General features: G+C 41.7%; 1 protein-coding gene across 3 annotated transcripts in view; it reads right to left on the bottom strand.

Moving 5' to 3' along the window:
* The window catches only part of USP33 (ubiquitin specific peptidase 33), a 100,735-nt gene that overhangs the window by 28,697 nt on the left and 56,347 nt on the right, over positions 1-15,691 (bottom strand). For 2 of the 3 annotated variants that reach the window (XM_033915457.1, XM_033915460.1), the window contains 7 exons: positions 13,229-13,312; positions 12,310-12,425; positions 10,992-11,164; positions 10,798-10,892; positions 5,352-5,385; positions 4,366-4,411; positions 1,453-1,633 (listed from right to left, as the gene is read on the bottom strand). In XM_033915457.1, coding sequence (XP_033771348.1) covers positions 1,453-1,633; positions 4,366-4,411; positions 5,352-5,385; positions 10,798-10,892; positions 10,992-11,164; positions 12,310-12,425; positions 13,229-13,312 — 729 coding nt within the window. The remainder of the gene's footprint in view (positions 1-1,452; positions 1,634-4,365; positions 4,412-5,351; positions 5,386-10,797; positions 10,893-10,991; positions 11,165-12,309; positions 12,426-13,228; positions 13,313-15,691) is intronic. The other variant, XM_033915459.1, reaches the window with a different exon arrangement.

Raw genomic sequence — 15,691 nt, 5'->3', positions numbered from 1 at the left:
AAAGATCAAGAGCCACTATACTAATGCAAACCCCTGAAGTATAAAATGAAGATGGCTTTAAATTTTATGAACAGAATAATGGAATAAAATCGAACCACACATAGCTACATACAAAATTTAGCAATGAAGTATAAATTGTGCTCATCTCCAAACATGAAACTTTCCAAAGAAAAACAAACATTCAAGGACTGGTCATTTAAAAGAGTGTACAGGGAATGTTCTCTTAGGCTTCCGCAGCTGGTGTCATAATTGTTGCATTTGCCGGACCTTGCAAGGTGGCTGAAATGTTGGTTACACCTATTTAGATGCATCAATACCTAGACAACTGCAACAATCATACTTTACAGAGGAGAGGATGCGGTATATAAACTTAAGGTTTAGTTTAGTTTTACAGTGAAAGTTATGGATCAAGAAGTCTAGTCATTTTCTTTGTTCCGCCAACAATGACCAAATAAGACTAACCAATATAAAATTAATTACTTTCATGTCAAACATACCACATCCCTTCTAAAGCCTGTTTTGATGACAATGGCATATACATCAGGAGGTGTCGGGTCAAAACCGCAGAAGACAAAGGTGTGCGCCGAAGAAAATAACTGTTTTTAGGAGCTCCGACGGGGGTGTGTGGGGGGGAACCCCCCCACTTTACTTTATACAGATCGCGCAGCATTGTGGGGGGTTGTAACCCCCACATTTTACTGAAAACTTCACTTTTTCCCTAAAAACAGGGAAAAAGCTAAGTTTACAGTATAATGAGGGGGGTTACAACCCCCCAAACCACCCACAAGGCCGCCGCGATCTGTATTAAGTAAAGTGGGGGGGCTCCCCAACAAAACCCCCGTCGGAGCCCCTAAAAACTGTCATTTTCTTCGGCGTGCGCCTCCATCTTGCGCTCAGTTGTCAGTGCGCGCCTTTGTCTTCCGCGGTTTTGTCTATGAACCACATCAGGAGCTTAATAGAAAGCAGCCATGAAGAACTGTTGAGGCCTCCGTTTAAAAGCCAAGATTTCAATTAAAAATAATTGGGGCCAATCTGGTGAGTCAGTAGCAGCCTTCTGCAGTTCAGTTCCCAAGGTCTTCCTCTTCTGTAGAAGAGAAGGGAATGCTGTGGAGACGGAATTTACAGATTCTGCTCACTGCACAATGATTCTTAGATGCCTGATGTACAGTCTATGATTACTGTGTGGTCAAAGACTGTTGCTGTATTTTAACATATTTCTCTCGAGTCATAAAAGTTCTAAGCTGATTACAATGACCACCACCTTGGCTAAATCTCTTCATAAAAAGTGGCTAATAAATAAATAAAAACAGGAATACAAGACAGCAAATATCTAAACATTTCAAAAAAGAAAAATTGCCCTGTAACTGCAAATGAAAGCTCATGGAAAGAATTCAAAGGAGCAGGTTGAGACTACTAGACCAACATTTGAAAAACCCAAATACTGCTACTTACTGCTGGCAGTTCCATGATGGCAGATTACAGACAATAGATCATATGTTACAATGTGGGCAGGACTATCCTTTGCAAGAAAAGGCTGAAGATCAAGTCCTTCCAGTGGAAAGGATACATGGGTGCCAATTTTGGTAGAAAACATAAGCTCGTGTCTAAATCGCTTTAGATGAATGCACAGAATCTGTAAGAAATATTGGAATTTGGTCTAAGAAGTATTTAAATACTTTCAGAATTATTAAATGTTGAAGCAGAAATTTCTCAATTTGTTGAAACACATACAGTCATGTGAAAAAATTAGGACACCCCATGAAATATTCAGTTCTTTCTTAAGAAATGTTCACATATCGATGTCAAATTTTTATTTCTCTGGAAAAAAGTTGTGTAATTGCAGGTAAACAACAAAATTTTTCCTTGATTTACTCATGAAACAAAAGATATGCACGAAAATGTGTATTTTGAGGAATAAATTAGGACACCATACCCTAATAGCTAGTGTTATCCTCCTTTGGCTGAAATAACTTCAGTGAGACACTTCTTGTAGCCATCTACCAGTCTCTGACATCGGTCCGAGGAAAGTTTGGCCCACTACTCAATGCAGAATTCTTTCAGCTGCGAGATGTTTGAGGGGTTTCTTGCCTGTACAGCCTGTTTTCAAATCACCCCACAGCATCTCAATGGGATTAAGATCAGGGCTTTGACTCGGCCATTCTGGGACTCTCCATTTCTTAGTTTTCAACCAGTCCTTGGGTGGATTTACTGGTATGTTTTGGGTTGTCGTGTTGCAGGGTCCAGTTCCTCTTCAGCTTTAATTTTCTTACAGATGGTCTCGCATGTTCCTCAAGCAGTAGAATTCATGGTGGATTCTATGATGGTGAGCTGGCCAGGTTCTGCTGCAGCAAAGCATCCCCCAAACCATGACACTTCCACCTCCATGCTTCACTGTTATGAGGTTCTTTTCCTAGAATGCTGTATTTGATGTACGTTAAACATGTTCTCTTTTCTGGTGTCCAAATAATTCAATTTTAGATTCATCTGTCCATAGAACATTATTCTACAAGTCCTAGTATTTGTCTACATTCTCTCCGGCAAACTTCAGTCTGGCTTTGATGTTTCTCTTAGAGAGCAAAGGTTTCCTCCTTGCATACCTCCCATGCAAGTTAAATTTGTGCAGTCTCTTTCTGATTGTAGAGGAATGCAATTTCACATCAATAGTAGCAAGAGCCTGTTGTAGGGCCCATGATGACATTTTAGGGTTTTGGAGACTTCTTTTAGCATCTTGAGATCTGCTCTGGCGGGTCAACTTGCTTGGACAACCAGACCTTGGCATGTTGGCAGTTGTTTGAAAAGTCCTCCACTTGTACACTATTTTCCAGACCATGGAATGGCTAGTGTCAAATTCTTTCGAGATCCTTTTAAATGCTTTACCAGACTATAAGCTGCTTCAATCTTCTTTCTGAAGGCCTCAGATAGCTCTTTTGATCTCACCATGGTGTTCTCTCTCACCGTATCAGTCACGAGCACACCAAACTAAATGTCTGAGGTTTAAGTAGAGCAAACCTCCTTCAAGAGAGAGAGCAAGAGAGAGAGAAAGAGAACGAGCAAGCAAGAGTGAAAACAAGACAGCAAGCGAAAGAAAAAGTGAGAGAGCAAGCGAGTGAGAGAGCAAGCGAGAGAGAGAGCAAGCGAGAACGAAAGCGAGAGAGAACGAGAACGAAAGAGAGAGAGAACGAGAACGAAAGAGAGAAAAAGCGAGAGCAAACGAGAACAAAAGCGAGAGAGAGAAAAAGCGAGAGCGAAAGTGAGAAAGCAAAAGCGAGAGAAAGAGAAAAAAGAAAGAGAGAAAAATAGAGAGGGAGAAAGAGAGAAAAAGAAAGAGAGAGAAAAAAAAAGATCAGATGCAGTCAGAAGGAAGTGCAACCAGAGACTCATGAAATCACCAGACAACGAAGGTAGGAAAAATGATTTTATTTTCAATTTAGTTATCAAAATGTGTCAGTTTTGAAAATTTATATCTGCTGTCTATATTTTGTCTATTTTTCTATAATTGTTACTGAGGTGGCACTGCATATTTTAAAGTCATGTGCCTTGACCTCTCTGAAAACCCCCAAATAAAAATGATCATTTTCCTGCGTACAGTGTGCTTTGCATTTACCATTATGTATTAAGATTATATTGTGTGTATATGAAAAATGGATGGAAGAAATTGCATTACCATTAGTACTGTTATGGGGTAGAGTAAGGGGCGGGGGTACTCAATTGGTATTTGCTAGGCTTAGGGGGTACTTGGCTTGAAGAGGTTGAGAAACGCTGATCTAGAGCACACACTCTTCAAGGGAAATGACACAAAACAAAAATTTTCTGGCTGCACCCCTTCTAATGTCATCAGAACATTTTGAAGTTGTTTAATGCTGCTACTTAAACAGAAGATCTTGAGTATTAGAGGCACTGCAGCATGTGGATCTTAGATGAGGAAAGAGGAAATGCAGAAAATATTGGAATTTTATTTAGGCTCTCTTTTACTAAACCACGGTAGAGATTTCTACCGCAGCCCAGAGCACTAAATGCTCCGACACTGCTCATACGGCCTCTTTTACAAAGCCACATTAGTGGCTGCTGTGCGGCAACAGCCCAGAAGCCCTTTAAATTTCTATGTGCTTCGGGGCCGTTAGCGCAGCGGAGCCGCTAGTTGTAAAAGAGGCCGATAGTATTGGGAGCAACAAAGCATTTAGCGCTCTGGGCTGCAGTAGAAACCTCTACTGCAGCTTAGTAAGAGGGCCTTTGTAAACGTTAAAACTTGAAAAATATTTTAAAGAAAACCATTAGTGATTTAACAGTTCTACAATACTTTCTATGAAAACAAACATTCAGGCTTTCTAACCATATAAAAATGTGTGACCGAAATGATCAAAATACCTCTGGAAATTTTTGGACTTTACAAAACTTTACTCCATTTCTCAACCTAAATAAAGGAAAACAAGACACAGTAAATCCTCAAATTTTAGTTCATCTCTTTAACCCATAAAGAAAGGTTAAAAAATATATATATATTACATTACATTAGTGATTTCTATTCCGCCATTACCTTGCGGTTCAAGGCGGATTACATCCAAACTAAAAACAAGAATTACATTCCAAATTTGAAGTAATAGAATAAGCGATGAGATAAAAACATTTAAGGTTACCAGCGGGAAGTAGAAGTCTTTAGGAGATAAGAATAGGGTGAATTATGGGGTTTTAGATAATGTTTGGTAAATAGAAGAATATTAGAGAGTACTAAGGGTATAGAGAGTGCTGGATGTTGGGTTGGGATTGGACCAAAATCTTACATGCAACACATTTGGAGACGAGGAAAGTTTATGTAGCAAATATCTTGTGCCATCCCAATGATATGAACACAAAACTCAAGAGCAAGAATTTTCCTCATAGGCTAAGCAGTTATTAATGACACTTTCAAAGTAATAGCTTACAGTCAAAAAAGTCAGCTCTGATTAAACAATTCTGCTTGGCTGTTATGTAGATTTGCTTCTTTACCAAGTCAGAAAAAAATTCTATTTGACTTTGTAAATTCTAAAGTGGTATACAACTAATCTTCTGTCTCCTTTTACTTCCTCTCAGGTAGTCCTTTGGGCCCATACCAAGTTGGCCCACACTACAGACATGTGAATTTCTTAATTTATTTGGGCAAATAAGACAAAAATGTATACCCAAACCATAAGTAAGGCATGATTGCAAGCACAAAAGCAGATGATAGTGAAGCACACAGCCATAAGAAAATCATTAAGCAGACAAAGCTCTGGCCAAGGAAGAGCAGCAATATGAACTGCGGCAACACAAAGATGACACCAATAGTTGCAAGACACCAAAATAAGTCCAGGCACAATAAAGAAATAGACACTCACTTTCTGCACTTTTCACAACTGTACATATTATCGCCTGTAAACAGTAGAGGGAAAGGAATATGCTGCAGTTATCCTCCAGTCTGAAATGTTGTCAAACTTCATTAAATATGAGATTTGTCATCAGTTTCTACTCAAGGACAATCTATTGGATGTCTACAGTGTTTGATTAGATTGTTTTAGTTATTTTTATCAGTCCAAGTTGTGCTTGCGTTTAAGCCATCTGAGAAAATTTCTAGTAGCACATGGAATTTTAAGTTCCTAAATGTACTAAATAATCAATTACATAAGGAGCATATGTTGATCTGATTTCCCACCTAACTACTAAGGGGGGTTACATCTGAGCATACATAATTCACGAACAGTTTCACACATCATCCCTCTGTTTTATTATAACAGCAGAACTTATTCATAGACAGATAGTTTTATACATTGTCGTAATGTACCCGGCAATATAAGAGAGAGAGAGACAGCGCGAGAGCAACAGCGAGAGAACGACAGCGAGAGAGCGCGACAGTGAGAGAGCTCAAGAGAGTGAGCGCGAGCGAGAATGACAGCAAGAGAGCAAGCGAGAAAGCGAGCGAGAAAGCAAGGGCACGAGAGAAAGAGCGAGCGACAGCAAAAGAGAGTGAGCAAGTGCGAAAGAGTGAGCAAAAGAGAGCGACAGCGAGAAAGCGAGCGAGCAAGAATAAGCGAGAGCGAGCGAGAGACCTTATACTGAACCCTACACCTTACCAGCAACCAATGTAGTTGCTTTAAAATTGGGGGTCACATGTATTGTTCGACTCCCCCTGTCAAAACTCGAGCCGCTGCATTCTGAATTAACTACAGTGCTTTGATTTTACATTTTGCCTCACCTAAATATAGTGCATTGCATTAAAGAACTTCACAGAATACCAGACTCTGCAATATAGAGTGAAAGTCATATTGTAAAACTAGTAGTTTTAACCTTTTCAGTAAATGTAACTTAAAAAAGGATGGCTACCACCTGTGCCAGTTGCAACTCTCTCCGATAGGTACCACAAAATCTCCCAATCTCTCATGCATAGACCAAACCTTTTCATCTTTCTTTCCTACAAGCATCATTTATGTTTTAGCAAAAAATCAAAACCAGTTTGTTCTCGTTCATCCATTGCTATACAAAGTAGGGTAAATATAGTTAATTACTGATATTCAATTCATTAAAATGCTATACCAAGAATACCATAACATAAAACTTTAATTGACTCATCATCAAGTTACGTGAGCTTCATTGGGCCTGAATGGCTTCAAAACTTATCATTAAGAACCTTGAAGATTGATTGATTGATTGATGGACTCTGTTTTAAAGCTTTAGATAGTACCTGTAGCTTTCCCCAGCCTATGATTTTGTAATTAGTAGCACTTTGTACTTTGTATTACATGTTATGTTAGATTTTAAATGTACATGAAATAAATTTGGTTAGTTTTTAGCATATGAATTGAATTAAAGAAATCAATAAATTAAATATTTAATTAATTTTATGTTATGGTATAAGGACCAACTTCATTCATACATTTAACCTCCTAACAAATTTCTCACCCTAACCATTCATAGAAAAGAAAAACTGTATGTCATCAGCACAGAGTCAATAGTCAACATTCGATTTCATAAAAATCTTACTTATGGAAGCCATACACACATTAAAAAGAAGAGCTGACAATGCAGACGCTTGAAAACACCTTGCCACACATTTGCCACTTTAGACTCAATGATCAACCTGTTCAATGATCAACCTGTTATATAAAATAAAAACCATTCAAAGACCTTCCCTTTCACTCCCAATCTCTATAGAAATACACACTCCAGAGACATAAGAACATAAGAAGTTGCCTCCACCGGGTCAGACCAGAGGTCCATCGCGCCCAGCGGTCCGCTCCCGCGGCGGCCCATCCCACATCACGTCCACGACCTGTGAAGTGGTTTCTGACTATTTCTGTAACCTACCTCCACTTCTATCTGTACCTCTCAATCCCCTTTTCTTTCAGGAACCTATCCAGACCCTCCTTGAACCCCTGTAGCGTGTTCTGGCCTATCACAGCCTCCGGGAGCGCGTTCCATGTGTCCACCACCCTCTGAGTGAAAAAGTACTTCCAAGCATTTGTTCTAAACCTGTCCTTTTTCAATTTCTCCGAGTGCCCCCTTGTACTTGTGGCTCCCCACAGCCTGAAGAATCTGTCCCTGTCCACCTTCTCTATTCCCTTCATGATTTTGAAGGTTTCTATCATGTCTCCTCTAAGTCTCCGTTTTTCCAGGGAGAATAGCCCCAGCATTTCCAATCTGTCAGCGTATGAGAAGTTTTCCATACCCTTTATCAGTTTTGTTGCTCTTCTCTGGACCCCCTCGAGTACCGTCATGTCCTTTTTGAGGTACGGCGACCAGTACTGGACACAGTACTCCAGATGTGGGCGCACCATTGCCCGATACAGCGGCAAAATGACTTCCTTCGTCCGGGTCATGATACCCTTTTTGATGATACCCAACATTCTGTTCGCTTTCCTTGAAGCTGTCGCACACTGTGCTGATTCTTTCAGTGTTGTGTCCACCATCACCCCCAGGTCTTTTTCAAGGTTGCTTACCCCCAGCAATGATCCCCCCATTTTATAGTTGAACATCGGGTTCTTTTTCCCTACATGCATGACTTTGCATTTCTCAGTGTTAAAACTCATTTGCCATTTCCTTGCCCAGTCTTCCAATCTCGTTAAGTCCCTTTGCAGGTCTTCACAGTCTTCCTTGGTTCTAACCTTGCTGTAGAGTTTGGTGTCGTCTGCAAATTTAATAACCTCACAGTTCGTCCCTGTCTCCAATTCATTTATAAATATATTGAACAGGAGTGGTCCCAGAACCGACCCCTGTGGGACTCCACTCGTGACCCATCGCCATTCTGAGTAATGGCCCTTTACTCCAACCCTTTGTTTCCTGCCTGCCAGCCAGTGTTTGATCCATCGGTGGATATCCCCTTGTACCCCATGGTTCCACAGTTTCTTTAGCAGCCGTTCGTGGGGTACCTTGTTGAAGGCTTTTTGGAAGTCCAGGTAAATGATGTCTATGGATTCCCCTTTATCCATCTGGCTGTTTATTCCCTCAAAAAAGTATAGCAAGTTCGTGAGGCATGACCTTCCCTTGCAGAAGCCGTGCTGGCTTGTCTTCAGCTGCCCATTGATTTCTATGTGATTGCAGATGGTGTCCTTAATTAGTGCTTCCATCATCTTTCCCGGGACCGAGGTCAAACTCACCGGCCTGTAATTTCCCGGGTCACCCCTTGATCCCTTCTTGAAGATGGGTGTGACATTTGCTATTTTCCAGTCCTCTGGGATCTCCCGTTTCTAAGGAAAGGTTACATATTTGGCGAAATGTTTCTGCTATTTCGTTTCTCAGCTCTTTTAGTACCCTTGGGTGGATGCCATCCGGACCTGGTGATTTGTCGCTCTTTAGTCTATCTATCTGAAGGAGGACGTCCTCCCGGCTTATCTCTAGTTTGGCCAGCTTCCCATCCCGGTCTCCATGTAAGATCTCCTCGGGTTCTGGAATATTGGATGTGTCCTCTCTCGTGAAGACAGACGAGAAGAACTTGTTTAGCCTGTCAGCTATCTCTGTTTCCTCTTTCACCACTCCCTTCCTGTCTCCATCATCCAAGGGTCCCACTTCCTCCATGACCGGTTGTCTCCCCTTCACATACTTGAAGAATGGTTTGAAGTTTCCTGCTTTCTCTGCCAGTCTCTCCTCATATTCTCTTTTTGCTTTCCTTATCACTTTGACATTCCTTTTGGTGCCTTTTGTGTTCATCCTGGTTGCCCTTGGTTTGGTCCTTTTTCCATATTCTGAACGATGCTTTCTTGTCGCTTATCGCCTTTTTCACTGCATTTGTGATCCACACCGGGTTTTTTGTTCGGTTCTTTTTGCACCCTTTCCTAAACCTGGGGACGTATAAGTTCTGTGCTTTGTGCACCGTATTCTTGAGTAGGGACCAAGCTTTTTCTACGGTCACCATCTTCCCTGAGCTGCTGCTGAGACAGTAAACAAAAAGGTCTGATTTTTATCCATCCCCTTTCTAATCTGATCTATAGTAGATATTAATGTCTGAACTCTTGTGTGCAGCTCTAAATCTATGCTGAAAAGGATCTAATCCTTCTACACCAGTGTTCTTTATTGCAAGGCCCATGAGGCAATGGTGGCCCACTGAGACCTCTTGTGGAGCCCACAGATCCCCACCCGGTTCCAAAGACCCACTCACCTCAAAAACAAGGAGGGTGCCGGTGTGGCAGAGATTCTCCAGTGCTGCCGGTGGCCTCTTCTGCAGTGCTCTTCCACAGCCCACTCCACTCTGAAGCAGCTTCCTGTTTCTGCTTAAACAGACCACAGCAAAGGAACCATACAGAGGCGGCCATGGGCAGCGCTAGAGAACCACTGCTGCTCCGGCAACCTCCTTGTAATTTCGAGGTGAGAGGGGCTTCAGAACCAGGTAGGGAGGGAAAAGAAAAGGAGCACATGAACGGAGGGGAGGGGAGGGGAAGAGAAGAGGGAAAAGATGGTGAACATGGATGGAGGAAAAGGGAAGAGGGAGAGGGAGAAGAAGATGGTGAACATGGATGGAGGAGAAGGGAAGAGGGAGAAGGAGAAGATGGTGAACATGGATGGAGGAGAGGAGAAGGGATGGGAAAGATAGACAGATCTGAGATGGAGGCAGAAAAGTGGAAAAAAATAATATGAAAATCAATGCCAAAGATGAATGTAGTGCAAAAAGTGAAGGAGAGGAAAGAAACAGCAAAATGAATAAGGAGGCCGTGGAAAAAGTTAAGAGCATAGAGGGAACAAGTTGAGCAGAAAAATAATAGAAAGATAACAAAGGTAGGAAAAATGTTTTTATGCAATACAGCTGACAAAAAAGAACCACAAAATAAAATCAATACTTGCAAACATTTCAGCTCCAATTAATGAACTGCAAAGCACATCAACAAAATGGCAAAAGCTTTTGTCTGTGCTCATGTTTATTGTCTCTCTCCACTATACCCCCCAGAGCAAGCAACTCTCTCTCCACTATCTCTCTACTATCTCCTCCCTCCTTTCATCCCTCTCTCTCTCCTCACCCTCTCCCCCAAGCAAGCATTGAGCCAGCAATAAAGATAAGGAAAGTTGGTGATTAAAATGAGCTTCCTCTTGCTTCTTGGAACAGAAGCATGCAAACTGTTAATAAGGGAACCCTCACTCCATGACACCTTCCTGCGATTTCCATTTCCCCATATGTACCCTCTGTTTCTAGTGTTCACCCTTTTTCTGTTCACACAAGGCTACATACTCTATTAAATGCAATTTATAACTCCAAATCCTCAGTATTGTGTGATTTCTGCCACCTTCACTCTGGCGCACCTCAACTAAGATTTTTCTTTTATAAGGACACATATTCACACACGTTTTAAATATTTTACTTACCTTTGAGTTCATCTCTTGCAAAAAATGCAGCAAGACAGTCCTGCAAGGTTACTACAGGGCCCCAAAACCAGCTAGGAACACAGGAGACAACAAACCTGAAATATCAGCAACAAAAAAATACAGCAAGTGCTCTGCCAGTAAAGCAGAAACTAAAAATTCTAGAAAATACTGCAATAAAAGTAAGAACCTCATACCTTTTAAAATACTCCAGGAAAAATGCTATCCAGCCCTGAGGGGCATATGCTTCACCACATGACCCTGCTTTGACCAAAGAAGTTTGGTGGTTTGATGCATGAAGCTTAGCAAGGTCTTCCTTACCTGGAATAGGCAAAGACAGATCTTGGAATGTCTCTAATGTTACAGATACCTAAAAGAAATAAAGAAAAATACAGTTTTGTTGTTTCCATTGTTTCAGCATGTTTAGGATCAAACCCGTCTGTATTCAACAATATGCAGCTTAACTTCACAACACAAGATGAATCCACTACCTAATTGTTGATTTTTATAGTAACACACAGGAGCTGCAAATAAATCCTGCATTTTAATTCTTTGCAACACAGTAAAATGAAGCCCAAAATGAAATATTTTCCATGACAGAAAATTCTTAGGGCTCCTTTTAGGAAGGTGCACTAGCGTTTTTAGCACGCGCGCTAGCTGAAAAACTACCGCCTGCTCAAGAGGAGGCGGTAGCAGCTGGCACGCGCGCTATTCCGTGCGTTAAGGCCCTAATGCACCTTCGTAAAAGGAGCCCTTAGTATTAGAATCAACTATCAAATATGAAATATGCATGGGCACAGATGAGCAATGAGTAGAGAATGACACGGTAACAAAATTCATCACCATTCCCGTCCCCGTGGATAACCGCAGGAAACCATCTCGATGTCATTATTCAAGGAGAGAGGGAAGAATCAAGAGTATGAATGGGCTCAACCACAGACCTTTAAGCCTTGCATTGAAGAATGTTGGTGTAGAACAGTGGTCTCAAACTTGCTGCCTGGGGACCACATGCGGCCCGCCAGGTACTATTTTGAGGCCCTCGGTATGTTTATCATAATCACAAAAGTAAAATAAAACAGTTTCTTGATCATATGTCTCTTTAGCTGTAAATGACAATATTATTATTAAGACTTGGCCAAAAGGAAAGATTTATAAACTATAAAGAGTTTTACCTCATGCAAACTTGTCATTTCTTTAATAAGACATTAACTATTTTTTCTGAGGCCCTCCAAGTACCTACAAATACAAAATGTGGTCCTGCAAAGGGTTTGAGTTTGAGACCACTGGTGTAGAAGGACTGAGGTTGAGACAGACACGTAAGAATGACACACGATTGTTTCCCGCGGTTATCCGCGGGGACAGGGATGGTGATTAATTATGTCACCGTGTCATTCTCTAGTAATGAGCTTATTACTGGTGCAAATCACCATGAATAAAACAAAGTGAGTGCATCTCAGATAAACCGACATTGTTATGGCAGAATCTTTTCACCAAATGTCTGTTGTATTCACTCACCCTATCACACGTAAGGCACTGCACAGAGCTCACAATTGTCCCATCAAATATGTCCGATATAATACTCTGGTATTTCTTTTGTTTTTTCTTTTTGGGAGAAGCCACAGCTGGAATTACTATAGGAAAATAAAATATAACATTAAAGCCAAAATAAAATACTTAATTCATTGCACTAAAATTTGCTTGCTAATCCTTTTATAGTAAGGTTTTTCAAGAATGGATAAATAGGAATATTTTACTTGTAAAGGACAATCTACAACAAAAAATAACTGGGAGATGCTAGCAAAATGTCTAAACTTGGATTTAGATATCATATCGAAAATGCCCCTCTACACCTCTTATGTGTTTCTTCTGTCCTTCCCTCTGTAATATCTCTACCTGCTAAGCACCAAAATCTGTCTTATCGTTTTCTCTTTAATTCCCCTTAATTCCCCCACCTGAGCACTGTGCACTTTCTTGTCAATTTGTCTGTCCTGACTAGTTTAAGCTCTTTTGAGCAGGGACTGTCTTATTTTTGATGTACAGCACTACATAGGTCTAGTAGCACTATAAAAATGATAAACAGTTGTAGTACAGGAACAGGAGATAAACTGAACAGACTAGACCGGCCTTACGATTTTCATCAGCTGTCACAGCTTATGTAATAAAGCCAGCCAAACAGAGGCAAGCATTTTTAAATGCATGGAATATTGTATTTTTAAAAAGTCATATATTAAAGGTGTGCTGCACTTAAAACAGTATAACACCAACAAGAAAACAAGGGAAAAACTGCATCACCAGGACTAGAATGGGAACATTTTAGTAAACAGAGACTAATGCCAGATATGCAGAAGGCACAAGCATGAAACATTTTGTACAAAGACTAACTGAACTAAAATGTAATACTGGAACTGTAAAGAGAAAATTGAAAATTAATTACCCTTTTTGTGTCCAGATGATAATCCTGACCACATGGAGCCTGGTTTTGGAGGGCTGCCTGACAAACGAGCAACTCCTTCATTTGCTGAAAGGATTTGTGATATGGACAGGTCATTCAAATGTACTTCACCGATATAATCTTAAACAAAGTCAAAGTTAAAATCCAGTTGCACCTTGTATATGACTCTCCCACTAACAGCCCTACTTCACCACTTCTAATAAGAAGAAACAGTATGCCCCTCCATATTTGCACCTTGGGTGGCTGCACCACTTGCACAGCCCTCGGTATGGCGGTCTGCTACTCTATCAACTGATGAGAGACATAGAACACAACTTTTACAGTGACACCATCACCACTATAAGTAGCAGCCCGGCCCAGGCACTTGCTAAATGGCACAAGCTAGAAAGGTGCAGCAAGATTGCCTGGATAGATTCCCAGGGACACAGTCTATAGACTGTTGTCCCTTGTAGAGCTGAGGATTCTTCATTCTCAGTGGAATGCTCCCAGGATGAACTAAGTGGCTGCCTAATCTTCCAAAGCAGTGACATTTGGGTTACTTCTGTGGTTGAATAAAGTCTCCAAGCTCATTACTACAGAATAACACAGGAAAAGCCATGCCATTGCTGAGTCATGGGGAAAGCAACAGTCTAAGAAGCAGAGAAACCAATGTTAAATTCCCATTTCTGCAACTGATATTCCCTGTGTCTGAGGAACCCACTTTCTCATTGCCTCAAGTACCCATTCATCAAGCCCCTGTACCCCATCTCATACAGCGGCCAAACCAGGTCACAAATAGCTGGCAACTCTTTAAATAATAAAAAATAAAAACCACCGCCAGACAGACCTATTTCTCATTAATTTCCAGGGATGAGCTATGGCTCTTCTAATTTTATGGACCTATCTTCCAGAAACTTGCCAAAACTTCTCATGAATTCCATTATGATAGTCATCTTGACTACATCCTTTAGCAATAGATTCCACAGCTTAATTATGTACTGCATGAAAAAAATTACTTTCTTCAATTTCTTTCCAATCTGCTAGTTTCACAAAGTGTCCTCATGTTTTAGTATCTGAAAGGTTATACAAATCATTTCCTATTTAACTGTTTAACCCCCTTATGATTTTATAAACTTGTATCATTTGCTTTTTAGGCAGTTGCAGCACTGTGTGGCAGGTCTGGAGTACCTCTAGCTTCAATTCCTGGAGGGATTCTGTAATGATTCTCTGCAGAGCAGATGGCTTGAACAGTCTGTGCATTGTTAGGTCCTCTCCAAGGTTCAGGGCTGCCATCTGATCAATAGCCTACCAAGCTGAGAGGGGCTGAAATCTCCAAGCATGGAGGGCCCCGGCAGACAGTGGAGGCATTTTCTATGAACCATCTTTGTCCAAATCCTGCGCTGCCTAGGCCCCTGACACATCAAGTATGGTTTAGACTAGGGCAGGGATCGGCAACCTGCGGCTCTTCTCCCATGTATAGATAGCCCCCCCAAACCTATCTAAGTACCTGGTGATCCAGCAGGATCTTCATGGCAGGAGCACAGCCCTCTCACTGCTGCCTCTTTGCAGCAGCCTTCTAAAATGGCTGCTGCGACCTCGTTACACCTCACGATACTATAGGAAATGCCATGAGTAGCCACGAAAGGTCACAGAAGTCATTTTAGAAGGCAGCTGTGAGGGGGCAGGAGAGAGCCATGCTCCTGCCACAAAGACCCTTGCTGGACTGTCAGGTACCTTGTTAGGCCTGAGTGGGCCTTGCTTCTGCCCCGAAGACCCCCCTCCCACTGGACCCAGTACCTAGGTAGGCCCTGGGGAGGGAATCATGGGGTTGGGAGGGAGATCAAAGGGTAAGGGCCAGGAGAAGAAAGAAAGCTTTGGCTATGGGTTGGGGGGAGGGAGAGAGGGATGAGAGGTGCAGAGATCTGCAAGGGGTTGGAGGGGAGAAAGAGGAGAGAAAATAGACCTTGGAGAGGGAAAGAGAGAGTGAGAGACCTGGAATATCTCAAACTCCCTTCTCTACACATTGTGGCTCTTTGTAAATCTTGAATGAAATATTTAGGATAAAATGGCTCTTTGCTTTAAAAAGGTTGCAGACCCCTGGAATAGGGTATCCCACATCCTTTGTGGGAAGAAGCCCAGTTGCCACTCTCACCAAGACCCCCAAGGGGCCAGGCAGGCTTCTGTAACTTTAAAAACCTTCATACATTATATCCATGAATTCAGGAGCGAAGCACTGCCCAGAGGGACCTGGCAGGATCTCTTGTGGTGCCTGCTGGGGTTTGTCCACCAGCACACAGCTGAGCTTCACCAAACTCTCCATTTACCAGCTCCAGCAGAAATTTCTGCCCCAAAGGCATGAGAAGAGGGTGAAACCCAAAACTCCAGCCCCCTCACATGCTGTGCCACATATGTAGAATGACTCCCCCCCTCCCTCAGACAGACATCCACCACAAATCTGGCATGAAT

The sequence above is a fragment of the Geotrypetes seraphini genome, chromosome 12, assembly GCF_902459505.1.
Source record: "Geotrypetes seraphini chromosome 12, aGeoSer1.1, whole genome shotgun sequence".
Classification (NCBI taxonomy): Eukaryota; Metazoa; Chordata; class Amphibia; order Gymnophiona; family Dermophiidae; genus Geotrypetes; species Geotrypetes seraphini.
This window is presented reverse-complemented; position numbering and strand designations above follow the sequence as displayed.